The sequence below is a fragment of the Eucyclogobius newberryi genome, unplaced genomic scaffold (genome assembly GCF_026437365.1).
Source record: "Eucyclogobius newberryi isolate DKJ021-1_F unplaced genomic scaffold, fEucNew1.0.hap1 SCAF_14, whole genome shotgun sequence".
Classification (NCBI taxonomy): Eukaryota; Metazoa; Chordata; class Actinopteri; order Gobiiformes; family Gobiidae; genus Eucyclogobius; species Eucyclogobius newberryi.
This window is the reverse complement of record NW_027315768.1, coordinates 9,443,017-9,459,912: the sequence shown is the minus strand read 5'-3', so window position 1 is coordinate 9,459,912 and position 16,896 is coordinate 9,443,017. Positions and strand designations below refer to the sequence as shown.

The window sequence follows — 16,896 nt, the reverse complement described above, 5'->3', positions numbered from 1 at the left end:
AACCACCACCTGCTCTCTCTACCCCCTCCCAACGATCCTAACCAAGGCTTGCCTCCCGGCTTTCATCCCCCATCTCACCACCCTCTTCAACCAGTATTTATCCCTCGGCCATGTTCCATCCATCTACAAACTGGCCTCCATCACCCCCATCCTCAAAAAACCAACCCTAGACACCGCCAACCTCTCCAACTACTGCCCCATCTCCAACCTGCCGTTCCTTTCCAAAACACTGGAACACATCGTCGCCGCCCAACTCCACACCCACCTCCAGTCAAACAACCTCTACAAACCCCTCCAATCTGGCTTCCGCCCACTTCACACCACTGAAACAGCCCTGGTCAAAGTAATCAACGATCTCCTCACCTCAGCAGATTCCGGGGCCCTCAACATCCTGTTACTACTAGACTTCAGCGCAACCTTTGACACAATAAACCATTATATCCTCCTATAAAGGCTGCGCCAACTGGGTGTTGAGGGCTCTGCACTTGACTCTCCCTCTCCGTTCACTCATCCACCCTCTCCCCAGTAACACAGGGGTCCCCCTGGGCTCAGTCCTCAGCCCCTTCCTCTTCATCTGCTACCTCTTCCCCCTTGGTCACATCCTCCGCCAACACAACCTGGACTTCCACTGCTATGCTGACGACACCCAGATATACGTCACCACCAAATCCACCCAAAACCCTCCCCTCACCCACATCGAAACCTGCATCTCTACAATAAAAGTGACAGTGACAAAACAGAGCTCCTCCTCATTGGCACCAAATCCACTCTCAATAAAACTAGTCCCTTTTCACTCACCATTGACACCTCGACCATCACCCCCTCCACCCTGGTACACCATCTCGGTGTCATCATGGACCCCACCCTCTCCTTCACTCCCCATGTCAGCCACATCGTCAATACCTAATATTTCCACCCCCGCCGCATCGCCAAAATCAGACACTGCCTCACCCTCCCCGCTGCTGAATCCCTCATCCATGCCTTCATCTCCTCCCGCCTCGACTACTGCAACTCCCCTCATCCCCCACCGCCCCTCCCGAGCCCTCCGCTCCTCCTCCACTCTCACCCTGGCTGCACCAACATCCCGACTAAAAACTTTTGGCGACAGAGCATTCTCCCGAACAGCACCCCGACTCTGGAACTCCCTCCCCCATCCTGTCCGCCACTCTCCCTCACTCACAACATTTAAATCCCGCCTGAAAACATACCTCTTCACCCAAGCCTATGACCTACCCTACCCCTAGCCTCCTCTACCCCACTGTCTACACTTCTACCCCCTGTTACATCCCCATCATTTTCTTTGTACTTCTTCTGTCTTGTTTATTTTATCTGTTCTTTTTTAAGACTGTGTATATTATTGTGTATTGTACGTGCTGTCCCCCCTGTCTGTAAATACCCGCTATATAATATATATATATATAGCGCTATATAAATAAAAGGTATTATTATTATTATTACAAGAACAATCTGGCACAGAGACAGGAGCAGGCCATAATGCAAGCAGGGCTGACACAGGTGTGGAGAGTTGAAGTGGAGGCGTGGCTAACCGGTAGAGTTGAGCCGAGACAGGTGTAGGGAGTGGGTCTGATGAGGAGGCGTGGCTAACTGGCAGAGTGGAAAGACACCAGCAGACAGAAGATGAGCAGACTGTGACAAATATGAGCCCAATTTCCATCATCTGGAGACCGTTTTGCTCCTTGTGGTTCATAGAATACATATGCAGTCATAAGTGGTCCCAGCTATGCCCCTTGTCTGGCTGCCTCATTTAATCTGTCTATGGGGAGAAAGAGCAGTGACACATACAAAGACAGAGTAGGCCAACAGTAGGCTCCCAGTTTAATTGTAAAAAGAACAGTGCACCTGCTAGTTAATATCATTCAGTCCCAACTGCTTGGTCGAACTGGTGATGCCCCTTGAAGCACTTGCTCCCCTATGTACTGCGCGTTATGTGCATAATGGGAGCAGCAGCACTGCTTACCAGGATATATGCAGACAGCCCGAATTAAAATGTTATTATACCTTTTTTACAGTTAACTTACACAGTCAAAAAAGTGTGTGTGCGTGCGCGTGTGTGTGTTAGGTAGAGGAGGTAGGTAATTGACCTCGGTAATTGACCTCTGCGCGTTTTGGCCTTTTGCAGATGCCTTATGTCCCGGGGCTTTTCTTTTCAATTAGTTTATCTCCAACTCAGAACAAGGTACTTCTTGCTTTCGTAGTTTGGTTCGATTGTTCATTTTATACTTTAGACACTGCTGCTACAATACAATACAATCATGAGTAAGATGTGGCAGGCTCCAAAAGGCAAGGATATTTTTTCATTAGAGCCTGAACAACTGCCAATACTTGTAGGCCATTGGGATACGTAGGCCTTTGAGATACGCAGTGAAGCTGAACATTGAATCTGCAAGCGTCTCAAGTATTTCTGAATTAACAGTTGGGTTGTTAAGCAGGATGCCATTATTTTCATAGTCTTCTTTCCCTGCTTGCAAAATCAGCTCTACATTGTATGGAAAGTTAGGTATGTAAAAATTGGTTGGCCATTTTTGAGAACTGTATGATGGAGATTTGGGAAGGATGATGGTAGCGGATGAACTAACAGATGCACCATCTTCTAGTGTTTCTGGGTTAGGTGACAATGAGGAAACACCAGCTACAACTTCACCATTGTCAGCAGCAGAGCTTAGTGTTAAATGGTTGGAGTGATGTTAATGTGGGACTAGCAAATAGGGCACCCCCCCGAAATGTATTTTATTTCATGTTATAATTTATTTAATATCATTTTGGTTTTAGAAAGACAGACTGTGTTCAATTCGCTTTGATTTGCATTAGTGTAGTTCCTATGCCACACCACAAGGGGAGCTCTATTATCTCCGTATCTGGGGCGTCTGCTCAAAGTAAAACAGTTTCCTGTAACAACAGAGAGCATGACATGGACATTGACAAATATTTGTCTTTGTTACAGGTAGAAATAAATAACAATGAAAATACACTTTGACCCTCATGTGTGAAGAAAGACTCCTCAACTTCAACTAGTTTAATTCTATCCTTGTCCTTAATTACATCGGTAGAAGTGAGCGTGAAGTATTCGTTGTTAAAGTCTTTGTCTTTGTCTGAGGCAAAAGTTCTCCTGTACAAGGGCCAAAAGCTCTTCAACTGTGTTGGGGACCCATTCTGTTAGAGTCAGCTTGTGCACTTTGGTGTCACCAACAACAACACGCAGTACAAAGAAGGACACAGGAAAGCATAATTTGTATGACCTTTTAACACACATCATTGCTAAAAACAAAAAAAAAACTGTACAAATTCAGTCATTTGTAATGATTAATGATAGGATGGGACATGACACACAAGACCTCAGCAGATAAGATTGCCATCGAATGTGAGACCAGGGTTAACAAAGAATAAGGTCAATTGTCAATAATAACTTGAAAATGATAGCAATATTTGTGAATACATGAAAACAATTGTGTGGCCAAAACTAAACAAAAACACACAATGGATTTAAAATGATGGTATATCCTGCAAATTGGGGTTTGTCCAAATCCCTACTCCGTAATAAGCTTGGGTCTTTAGAAAGAGATGTCTACAACCTATCCTCTGTCATTAAACCAACTTCATAAACCAACATTATTACTATTACCAACATTATTTTTTGAAGGCAAGAACTTTATCAATAAAAAGTTATGTTAATGTCACGCTTTAAAACTAAAGGTTCAGTGGGAAAAGTAGCTAAATACCTATATACTCACCACTGCAATATAACTAGATTTACAACACCCTTCTTCATTTGTAGCTGATCCTTTTGATTTCCTAAAAGAAAAGAAAAATTTAACATTACAAGGTTTTTTTCCCCCCAAATTTTTTTATAACCTGCATTGCCATTATAATAGTATCCCTAAGCAAGGACATTATATTACAAGAGATTATTTCAGTTTGTCAGTGGATCTGTATTAACTCCAAACTAGGCTCCTAATGACATAATAAACAGATACGCAGCACATCCGGGGCAGCTGAAACCTTGTTTATTATGTTGGAGTCAGTCATTTCCATTTCGGTCGCTGCCATATTGGATTCAGTCACTTTCTTCCCGATTCAGTATATGATCTAGTGCCGACCCTGGTTTATTATGCTTCTCCGTCAAATTCACGCAAACTTCCACGATGCACATGGCAGCCAGCCAGAAAGATTAAGGCAGATACAGGGCAAGAGCCGCAATTGCAAATGGGCGCCTTGGTGTGTCGGTGAAGTCTGTGTGAATTTGACGGAGAAGCAGCGGACACAATACGGCTCTGGGGCGGATATAAGAGGAGTGCTGCGGACTAGTGTCACCTCCGCCGCGGATCCATAAAATCAACCCCCCCACCACAGGTATGCCAAGGGAAAAAAATAGAATAGTGCAAACGTAAGTAATCTAAAGGAACGAGTCCTCCCCCAGTATTGTTGTACTGTAATTCAATGAAAACATCACATAGTTGTGCAGACTTCTTTGAAGCCTATTGAGCAGAATAACTGAACAATCCTGGTCACTTTCAAGGTGCACTGTGTAACTTATTCCGTTGGTGATTTGCTTTCCGTTGGAAAGTATGCAATCAAATTCAACTAGTTTGCATGTATTTCATTTCAGATCTTCTTTATTGCAAAAGGCTGCATGCCAGTTTTTCATTGCTATTTTGGCTTGTGGTAAATTAACTGGGTGTTTTTATGCTATATTATATTAGCATTGTAGATTTAACATAATTATCGAGGTACAACTTTTTACACTTGATATTTCAATGAAATACTCCGAAAGAGCTAAAACTCTCCTGTCCATCTCAGGTGTACATATACATTGGTGAAGGCAAAAGTGGTCATCGAAGCCCTCGAGGCAGTGACCCCCAAACTGGAGGAGTAGCTACAGCAGATCTCTGGAAAAAACATCTTGGTCCAAAAAAGTGCAGTTTTAGGAACAGCAAAGATACTGCGCAGAACCCTCAAGCTCCCAGACCTGAGATTAGAAAAGAGGACAAGACCACCCGCGCAGGGTGTGAAGGGGGGGGGGCAATTATAAGGGAAAGATATATACTTAACATTTTTATTCAACATTTTTAGTCAAAAAGCAGTACTTTCTTACCTCTACCTTTCTTTTCTTTATTGTCCTTTTTTGTGTTATGTGTGTTAATGTTACTTCTTTTGTTTTTTTCTGTTTGTTTGCTTTTAGTGAGTTTGCATCCAGCACACATTACAAACATAAAAACTGAAAAAAAAGGAGTACTTTTCGTCACTACTTAAGGCTTTTGTGAGCCTGTCATTTCCAAATAACATTATAAATATCTACACATGGTATTGACTACCGAATTTTCAAGTCACACGATCCATGTTTCAGTATCTGTAATGTGGCAATGAGTTTGATAGCTTTTCTAAACCAGGGATAGAGCATGGCATAGATGAGAGGATTAATACAGGAGTTTATAAAGTATAGGTAAATAGATACAAGTTGTATGGGAACCCCAAATATCAATGTGTTGGCCTCAGAGTAGGCTACAAAATAGTACGGAGAGTAACACATGAGATAAACAAGCACAAGAACACCCAAGTTTCTAGCTGCTTTAATTTCAGATTTTCTAGAGGTCTTGGATGTCACCGCTATAACATTAGAATGTATGGCACGGGCCTGAGATGCAGCCATTATAAAAACGTTAATATAAAGTGATACAATAGAGGTAACTGGGATGACAAAGGCCAAAATAAAGTTAGCCTCTCTTGAAGTGTGGACCATACACTCTCCATGACAAAGTCGATATTTATCTTGATTTATAACATTGTCAGTATAAACCGATATTGCGTACAAAAAGGCATAAATCCAACACACAAAAATACTGACACTAACAACCCTGTCAGACATTCTCGTTGGATAATGTAATGGATCACAAATTGCAACGTAACGATCCGCCGAAATGAGAACTACAGTTCCCACCGATGCCATGATTGCAGTAGAAGGCACAAGATAGATCAAGCCACATAAATGTTCCCCAAAATACCAACATATTTTCCACATTGTAGCAAAAATTGGTATAACCACAAGGCCAATAAGAAAGTCCGAGACAGCCAGTGAGAGCAGAATGAGGTTAGTGGAGGAGTGAAGTTGCCTGCAGGAAGAGAAGGAAAACAATTTAACAATAACAGGAACAATTTAATTTTCATTTGTCCACATTTTTCTTTTGTTTTTCTTTCTTCCTTTCTTTGATTTAATTTAATTTACCTGAAATGTGAAATGGAGATGATGACCAGCAGGTTGAGTGCAGCAGTGAGTGTGGAGAGGAGAGAAAGAAGAACATTTACAAGATCAATCTCAAATATGTTGGCCTGGTTATTTATACAGGAGCTGTTGTGGAGATGTGGAAAGCAAAGTTGTGCCTCTACAGTCTCCATCATTAGAGAGACTGACTAAGCGAGCTTTGATATGACTCCTGATTCTTTACCTGGTCCAAAGGTCACCGCCTTCATCCAATCCCCTGGTACGTCGGTCCAACTGTTCTCACCAGGTAATGTTTACCTTTAGTTTAACAAAAGAAAAACAGTGAATTAAAGTTTCTCTTGGTCTCCATGGAGAAGAGCAGGTGACACCAGTTATATCAGTGCAGAAAAGACCCTAGTCCTCATCCCATTTTGTTGCTGTGTAAGATTATTATTGTTCTCTAAGGTGGGGTACGGACTGATGTAAACGATCACGGCCTGATATAAATTATCACAGCATACACTTATACAGCGTATGCCTTTAAGCGCTCAAATAAAACGTCTTGTAAGGTTCTTGCCCTAATGCACACATTAGTGTGATAACGGGAGCAAGGGAGCAGAGCGGAAATATAATAAGCAGACGCGGGTTCGCCGCATACGCAGTGGAGGTGTTGTGTTGTGTTGGCGGCTTCTCTCTCTTGGTGAAAATGGCGGATATAGAGACAGAAGTGTTCACTTATTGGTTCTGAAAACCCTCATACGGAGGCGCCGGGCTCGGCGGCGACGTGCCTGGGTACATCGGATACTGCAGAGGCGATCGAAGTTTGGTGAATTCCACCATTTGCTGCAGGAGCTGCAGCTCGACGATCAGCGCTTTCATCGCTACTTTCGTCTGTCCCGGCCCCAGTTTGACGACCTGTTGTCCCGCATTTGTGCAAGGATAACCAACCAGGACATCAACTATAGGCGCTCGATCCCAGCTGCTGAGCGCCTGTCCATCTGTCTTCGGTCAGTAATTATTCACGTAATAACATTGTGTATTCATACATAGCTAGTAAAAGTAACCAGGGTCAATAGTGGACGGTGTTTGAACTATATTTAAACGGAGCTCGACGCTCATACAACAGCAAGTGTATTTTTATTAAAATGTCTTTATATGGCCTGGTCTTGTGCACCATTTTAGAATCGATTGTGGTATATTTGATAAAAGAACAAGTAAATATTATACATAGCCTAAATATATATTTAGGCTATGTATAGTTTGTTTTATTTATTATCCAAATATTATTTTGATCCATCAACTATCAACACATTTTTTATCGTTTAAAAGCTGTAAAAACTGACCAGACAATCCAGTCTCCTCGCTCACTCTTCTCCAGGCTCGGTCCTTCTTGCTCCTGTTCCTGTATTCCAGCGTCCCTACGTCATATAGCTCCTTCCTCCTTCCACCGCCACTATCAACTTCTCGTCCGCTATGACTGAAGAAAACGTGTTTTGTCCCGGGCGAAATGCGTACGTACGTCACCGGAGCGTCATCTCTGATTGGCTGCTGTCCCGCCATTCCGCAGAAAAGCTCGACAAATCTGAACTTATTTGCGGCAAACGATTTTAACGCATTGAAGTTTATACGCCCGTCAAAGCGTCTAGAGCGGTAAACGCAAAAGCGCCCCCGCCGCCAAAAAAGCGGAAATCGTGCAGCAAAAACGCAGGAGGTGTTCGACGCACGTTTACATAGACTTTGAATGTAAACTGGACGCTTATGCCGCCCCAGTCTGAACGAGCCATTAGAGCCACATTTTTTACTGTGTTACCGCAAAGAGCCACATCATACACATGGGCACACATGAACATCACCCCATCCCTTCCTCTTACACACACACCTCTGCTCAGCCAAATTATTATTATTATTAACAATATCATGTCACACACCAACATGATAATGACAGAAATGGACTCCTACAGTACTAAGACCACAAGCCAGTCATTTTCAACAACGAACATTGTGTGCACTGTCTCTCACACACAAACTCTCAGTTCAACAAAGTCCACAAACAAAAACAACATAATTTGTGACTGACCGTGGCTAAACGACATGTCTACCCGGAGACATTTTGAGTTATTCACAGATTCTGAAAGTGTGAATTCAAAGCTTTCCAATGATGTCTCACTCATGTAGATCTGATCATATTTGAGTAAGTTGTGGTCATTTGAATGTATACAACTCTCAAACCCATTCACTGAGAAAACGGGGCTCAAAGTTTCTCACCTGAGTGAGCCCAGAGTCACAGGGGGGCTCATTTGCATCTCATTGAGATAAGCCCTCCCCCCCTGTCACACTGACACCACCTTCCCCCTACAGCTGTCACTCAAGACTCAAGAGGAGTGTTGTTATTGATGGTAACTGGACTTGAATCAGAATTAGAAGTTACTATATTAAAATGGAAATACTTGGATTACAAAAGGCCCTGAATAGAATCAAAGAATCAGAATGGGAATAGGGTTCATTGCATTTGTCGATAAACATAATTCACAGGTGATTCAGTGCAACACAAACAACAAAAGATAAGATAAGATAGTCTTTAATGTTACAACACAGTAGATACAGGGGGAAAGGACAGTAACTTATAGGAAGTTTAAAAAACACTCTTAATAGAAGAACTCTTATAAACAGATGCCAGGGCCAGGTATACGAACTGCAACGGGTCCATGGCTTTGAATATATGAGATATGAGATAATAGATATGATATGTACACCACCAGAGTCCAATTACATCAGAGATCACATCCTCATCCTCTTCTTCGTCTGTGCACTCTTCTGTGCTGTGACTCTCGGCTCTTGGCATCAAAGCTGTAAACAAATAACAGGACATTTAAGAAATGGCTAACTATTTCACATAAAACACTCATTAACTACTTATTTTTTTTAACACAATGTGAGAGTTTCAATATAAATACCTGAAGTGCTGATAACTCTTGATCTTTGGAAGCCGTCTGAAGAAGGGACTCAGATGCTTCTGCCAGTCCAAGTTCTTGACAAACACTTTGCATCCGCCGTTCCAACAAGCTGTGGGATACTGAGGTGAGACTCAGGAGAGCTGTTTTCCACTACCTGATGACAAGGGCGACAGTGTAAAAAAATGAGAACAGAAGAAACATATCTTAAGCAGAGAGCAGCACTGAAGTTTTGCCAGGCTAATGTTTACACATTACAGTAGTCAAATAATATAAACTAACCTCAGCGATGTCTTCCAAAGCGTCAACCCTGGTCTTCATGTATGCTCGCTTGATAAGTCCAAAGCCGCAATCAGGGGAGAATTTGGTGTGGCCAGCAATGAGGAAGTGGATGTCCATTGTGTAGTGAAGCTTGGCCCCGTCTGCAGAGGGTAGTAGACAGAGAGAGAAAAGGAGATTAGAATAATACATATGACATTTGTTTAAGACGTATATGTCTCTATAATTGCTATTCTGCATTTGCACTATTATTAGTACCTGCTGTGCAAAGTCAAAGCTGTAATGCATCCTGATGTCTTTGCTTGCTGGCGGTGAGGGTCCGAAAGACAGCACATTAGATTCTGTTGTAGAGATCTGTGTGTGGCCTGCAGCTTCTGATGTGTGGGAGAAGCTGTTTCCACAGTGATCTGAAGCTTGATGTACAAACTGCAGGCTCACCTGAAAAACAGATGTTGCTTATGGTTAATTATACTCTAATCATTAAAACACGAAAATCACCAAAATAATGTTTTACACTTACCACGCTCCTTAGCAGACTTCACGTAGAGACAGGTCATGTCAGTCAGGGTGGGATTAGGGTTAACAGTAATATGGGAATAACACGCTTCACAGATCAGTTCACATTGTGACGTTAACAGTGTATTTAAGATGCAAAACGCGGAGATATTGGGACACCTGCCCTCGGCTAGCGGGGCTAGCTAGCTCACTTGAGATAACACGGCTCGTAAAAGCAAAACACTTGCAGAACAGCACACCAAAACATGAACATACACTCGAGTTTAAAACCGGCGCACATTAAAGTGATTAAAAGCGGGTGTTTTAGTCGCAAAGCTTACCTGGTTCAGCCGTCCTGTTGTCTCTCCCAACACCGTGCAGAGAGAGACACACAGGAAGCTGATAATGGCCAGGCAAGCGCGTGATTGGTTCGAGTGACGCAGTGCGTGCGTGACGTGCAACGTACGTAAGCCACGTGACCAGAAGTGGTATCGGGAGTTGTAGTTTTTTCTCTTCCCACGCCGAAAAATAACCCGATAACATAGCAAAGTTTAGCTTACAACTTAGCTCCGAATAGCTGCGATTAGCTCCAGGCTGTGGGGCTAACAGCCGGTTTAGTCCACCATAAAACACACACAAAGCACGACCCACACAACCCACGGGCCAACCCACGCCGAAAAATAACCCGATAACATAGCAAAGTTTAGCTTACAACTTAGCTCCGAATAGCTGCGTTTAGCTCTGGGCTGTGGGGCTAACAGCCGGTTTAGTCCACCATAAAACACACACAAAGCACGACCCACACAACCCACGGGCCAACCCACGCCGAAAAATAACCCGATAACATAGCAAGGTTTAGCTTACAACTTAGCTCCGAATAGCTGCGTTTAGCTCCGGGGCTAACAGCCGGTTTAGCACCATAAAACACACACAAAGCACAACCCACGGGCCAACCCACGCCGAAAAATAACCCGATAACATGGTGATAACAGCAAGTAATCACATTAAGCCCGTATTGCAGAGTGCACTGAAGCAACATGTTAGCTTAGCATTAGCTCCACCGGAGCAGACAAGTAAGATTCTAAAGTGATCACGAGACCGCCTTAAAACACAGCGTTAAAGCAATAATTTAGTAGTAAAGTAAAAGTGTACCTGAGTAAACAGTTCCGTTGCAATGTCCAGGAAATGTAAGCTCTGAAGACTGTGCTCTGCAGACGGTCTGGAGTAATGAGAGGAAAACACAGAGCACGCAGCTGCCATGCGGATCACAGCTGATTGGTGGAAAATGTAAACAATATGTTGGCTAGAAAAAGGTGACGCCCCCCAGGAGAGCAGGAAAAAGACCCGAAAACTCCACATTTTTAACAGCTTAATGTATACGTTTAAGAAAACCAATAGTGTTATCTGAAGCACACAGGGGCTTATTCATAACTTCAACTAGCACATTCTGCAAAAAAATGAAAATCACAAATTTGGGGAAAAAAAAGTAAAATGCTGTTTTTCTCCGTTTCACCGAGGCCGACATGGTCCGACAATTGCCGGGGCGAGTCACATATGATATGAGAGGCGTAGGGTCGAGCGGCGCCCGCATAGTGATCTAGATCGCCGTGCGGAAGATCACCATGGCGAGTGCCTCCGCGCACGCAGAGCGCCATCTGGCACAACACAAACACAAATGTTGATATGAAAAAAGAGCCGCATGAAACCAGGCAAAGAGCCGCGGGTTGGCCAGGCCTGCTCTGAGGATTGGTTCCAGGAGACTTTTGGGGGACCCTTCATTAGCAATGGTCTTCCCTCCTCTTTGCAGTCTTTCATATTGGTTTGGTGCATGTTTTCGGAACAAACACTTTTTTTTTCATTTGATCTTTTCATGTGTTTCTTGTTTCTGTAGTTAATGTGTTTATGTTGTGTTTGACCAGACAGTTTTATTACAATCGAAGGGGAGTTGCAATATGGATTATAGCCCTTGAACAAAGTTTCCAAATGTAAAGAAAATGGCAGATATGTACTTTTTTATTGTTTCAGCATGGTTTTCAAAACTCAACACACAATTAGCACAACAACACACACAATTAGCAAAACACTACAGATCCTTTGCAAAATTAAACACTCTTGTAAAAACTGTACACTTCTTTTTAAAAACCACACTTTGTTACCATATGAAACACACACGTTTCACATTACTATACTCTGTTTGCACGAGTTACACTCTGCTGTTATAAACCTAAAACACTTTTAAGCAGTTCTATGTCCCTTTGATTAGAGTAGGCTACTATCAACAAAGTACAATTACTGTAAAATGTAAATTCACCAAACACTATACAAGACCAATGTTGACTGAAGAAACTCATTTATTTCGAACAAAACGTCACTTTAGGTATTGTAAGTGAAAAAAAAAAAACTAGTCTCGGCCCTAGCTGGATCAGGCCAGAGAATTTCATCCACATCGCAGGCAATGCTGTCATTCACAAGACACCTGGGAAAGAAACGTCTTGAATGATGAATCCATCCTTGGATTGCTGCTACCTCCATCTGGTCACATGCCTCCTCCATGGATTGGATGAGGGGGACCTCAGCCTGGAGACGGAGATCATATACTTTCCACCGCCATGCTGAGAAAAAACTCTTCTATAGGATTGAGGAATGGAGAGTATGGTGGAAGACATAAGACGGTGAAATTTTGATGTTGCTGAAACCAGTTCTGGACCAGAGCAGAGCGTTGCCATGGCCACCGTTTGTCTGGTGATGTATAGTTTGTCATGTTTTACTCACGATGTTTCTGTCTCTGCTCCTCTTCGTTTCCCCCCTCCCTTCTTGTTCTCCTCTCTGGTTACCGCCCCTTTGTCTCTCAGGCCCCTCACACCTGTGCGTGGGTTCACAGCTGTATCTGATTGTTCATCACTGGGTGTAGTATATTAGTGTGTGTGTGTCCTTTGTCTCAGGGCGAGATTGTCTGTGTTGCCCTGTTAGCCCCAGCATTCGAGCGTTTTGATTCGGATTCCATTTTTGACTTTTGACTCTGATTCCTGCCTACTCCTTGTGATTCCTGTTTGCCGTTGTCGACCCTGGACCGTCCTGAGATTACCCTTTTCGCCTATCCCCTGTTGCTGTCTTGCCTGTGTACCGAACCTGGAACGGCCCTGACTACGCCTCTGGTCTGCCTTCCGACACCGCGGTTGCTGGCGCTGCCCACCGCTGGAGGAATCTTTTATTTGTCGTACTCTTAACCAAGAGATTTTGTATTTTTCTGTTCCATTATCATTAAAGACTATTTAAGAAAAGATAAACCTTTACAGTTTTTTACGATTGAATAAACAATTTTGATGGTTTTGTTTTTATTTAGCAAAACCCTACACACAATTGGCACAACCACAAACCCAATTATCAAAACACCTTAGCTCCTTTGCAAAATGAAACACTCTTGTAAAAACTATACACTAACTTATCAAAACCATATTATTTTTACCATATGAAATACACACGTTGCATATGACTTAACTATGTTTGCTCCAGTTACACACTGCTGTTGAAAACCTTAAACACTTTGGGCTAATCCTGCTTCTAAGTGCATAGAGTCGTATGGGTGAAGTACACCATGAATTTGCAAAACATGGCTCGGATTTGCACAACTGGAAACACAATGTCTGCTCACACTTTTTGCAAAACAATACACACAGTGAACACTACACACACTTATATGTGTCACTGTAGACACCACACAGGACACAAGACTAATGCTGTTGACAACGTCATTTATTTTTTTCCATATACTCAAGCAAACATGGCGGGGAAAAAAAAAGAATTCCCAGTTTGCATGAACTTTACATTTTATCCAGTACAAAAAAGAACCCCCCCCAAACTCTTCCTCTTCCTCTTCCTCTGGCACGGCCTCTGCCTCCTCATCTTCACTCTTCCTCTTCCTTCCATTTTGGTTCAGTTTGGTGAACTCACATGCTGCATTTTTATAGTGCTTAAACCTGATTGGTGCGTCTACAATTAAGCGATCTTGTGTTTGGTCACCTGATGGCAATGTTCAGTGGATTGGCACATGGGTGTGGTCATTTGACAGTCAGTGGTTTAGAAAGAAGTGACATCTTGATAAACTTCTGTGTCTAAATACATACAAGTGTGTTCAGTGTTGTAAATCACTGTGTATTGTTTTGCACAAAGTGTGAACTGACTTATTGTGTTTACAGTGGTGCAGATCTGAGGCCGAGTTTTGCTCCTTGAGTGTAAGGTTTTGATAATTGGGCAAAACTTTAGATTTTGGTGTTTATTCAATCGTAAAAAACTGTAATATCCACACTAGGGGAAATTTCGTTGTTACAACGCAGTAGAACAGGAGGACAGTTTATTCATCGCCTGTTTCCAGCCCCGTAAATTGGCTCCGTTCTGCCATTCGTGACAAGTGGTGGAAAGAGACATTGTCCCAGACAACAATGTATTGCAAATTATTGATTTGATTGGCTGCTGTTATGTTGTGCAATTGGTCCAAGAATGTAAGTATGAGTGCTGTGTTGTGAGGGCCCATACGGGCATGGCGGTGGAGGACTCCATTCAGTGTAATGGCTGCACAGAGTGTTTATATTACCCCCATGTTGCCCTGGGACATTGACTATAGCCCTTTGGCCAATGATGTTTCTTCCCCTCCTTCGTGTTCTCGTCAGGTTGAACCCAGCCTCATCTATGTAAATAAACACATGCTGGATCTCCTCTCCATCCATTCGTAAAACTCTCTGAAAAACAATGTCAGACAAAATTGTCAAGTTCAGTGTGTGTGTGTGTGTGTGTGTGTGTGTGTGTGTGTGTGTGTGTGTGTGTGTGTGTGTGTGTGTGTGTGTGTGTGTGTGTGTGTGTGTGTGTGTGTGTGTGTGTGTGTGTGTGTGTGTGTGTGTGTGTGTGTGTGTGTGCATATTATATATAAACAGTAAAATGATACAGTATGCAAAATCACACTGCTAAAGCGAATCCATACCTCTGCATAATCATGCCGCAGTCGTTTCACCTTTTCGGAATTGCGCTCGAAAGGCACTAGATAAATTTGCTTAATTTGAATATGTTTTTTTAGAGATGCGTGCCAGTGTTGATATTGAGACCTGATGGATATTGTTGAAAATGGCGTGGTTATTGACAATGTTGGGTTGGAGCTGATTGAGTGTTATAGCATTGTGGCCAAAACTATGTTTACTATCTCCCTCTTCCTATTCTGTAAACATAGGAGGCCTTCCCCCTTGTCGTTCCTGACCCTCAATCCTATGTAGAAAAAAAATAGTAAACAATAGTCACCGGAAAAGGTAACAGAAGTGCTGATAGTGCATAGAATGCAGTCCTGTAAGCAGTTAGTGAAACCGTGCAGATGTTTTTGATATATTTTTACAATACCTATTTTCAGTCAATGTTCTTATCACACTTGCCACTGCATATCGGCTTGGATTTTGCTGTACTCGCAGTCAGCCTCCCTCATTTTTATAGTGCTTAAACCTGATTGGTGTGTCTACAATTAAGCAATCTTGTGTTTGCGCACCTGATGGCAGTGTTCAATGAATTGGCACATTGGCAATTCGGGGCAATATATAGGATCGGCCTGGCCCAAAATTGCATCCAATGGAGCTCACAAAAAACCCTGTTTCAACCTGATTTGACTGAAATAAATAATTTATATAATAAAAAAGAATGAAATGAGACGAACAAGGAAGCCATTTTGGATTGAACAGCCACTTTGACCAAAATTTACTGTCTCGCAGTGGAACATTTTCAGATTGATTGGCCTTGCGGTTAAAACATGGCGTGTAATACTGGAAATACTAGGTTCGACTCCTGCTCCGACCCAAAATGTATTTTGGGTTTAAACTTTTTTTAACTTATTGGTCGACAGGATCAGATGAACAGGTGAGCAAACATTTACATTTTTTCCCTTCATCTCCTAAAGACTACATAAACTTAGGGTTAAGGGTATTTATTTTATGGTTAAACACTATCTTTGAGCAGACTATACTACGTGTGAAGTGGAATAGACTGTAATGCAATGCCGGTCCTGCAGACTGTATCAGCGGGACCGGTCTCGGTCGCCTCCATGTTGGATTCAGATTCTGTAACTTTCGCCCCGATATGAACTAGTGGAAACTAGTTTGTCTGTTTATAGATGTTTTGTAATAAAGAATTTTGACAATAAGAAAAAAATAAAACACTAGTGGAATTCTGACTTCTTTGAGTGAGAACTGTATGATCTAGTGCCAACCTGAAATTCAGGGCTTGGATTCTCCTCAGGACGCCATGAAAAGACAGTGTATTTTTCAACTACTATACGTTAAAATCATTTCACATTAAAATCATCAACACGCTTCATCTGATCAGGTTGCAATTTTTATCATTTGTACTCCTCCTTACACTGACAACAATGTGTCATTATGATCAGTGCTCTAGCGCCACCAACAGGAATGCACAAACTAGTAAAAAAAAAAATCGTCAGTCATCGTCGTCAGTCATATACAGAGACAAAAAGGAACACACATGGCTCCCAACTGTAGCCATAACGCTACTTCAGGCTCATGCTTGATTTTAACACCTGCGATGCTGTCATTCTGGCATGAAGTCCAGCAGCTTGCAGACAAACCTGTAATCGCGCTTGATACTTTTCAAAGCATCAGGGAGCTCTTTGCGCGCCAACATAGGGTACTTTCCCAGTGAAAAGTTCGAGGAAGGTCATTCCCATTGACCAAATGTCAGTTTTAAAGTTTGCCTCCTCGTAATTTAGTTGGCACTCTGGAGCCATATATAGGAAAGTACATTCGCACCCGGCTCTTGGACATTACAATTGTGTCCTTCAATTTGGCCATGCCCCAGTCAGCCACGTATGCTTTTTTGCTCGTTTGTTCCACCTGCAATAAATAAAGACATAAGTAAAAGTTTAAATCAGTTTACAGTTTTTTTTACGATTGAATAGACACAATTTTGATT

General features: G+C 42.5%; 1 protein-coding gene across 1 annotated transcript; it reads right to left on the bottom strand.

Annotated features, from left to right (window-relative positions):
- Window positions 1–5,326: 5,326 nt before the first annotated feature.
- LOC140359254 (trace amine-associated receptor 13c-like) lies at window positions 5,327–6,408 on the bottom strand. The gene is made up of 2 exons (XM_072444114.1): window positions 6,239–6,408; window positions 5,327–6,125 (listed from the first exon to the last, which is right to left on the bottom strand). Exons 1-2 carry the CDS (start codon window positions 6,406–6,408, stop codon window positions 5,327–5,329), a joined length of 969 nt encoding a protein of 322 aa, XP_072300215.1.
- Between the last annotated feature and the right edge of the window lie 10,488 nt (window positions 6,409–16,896).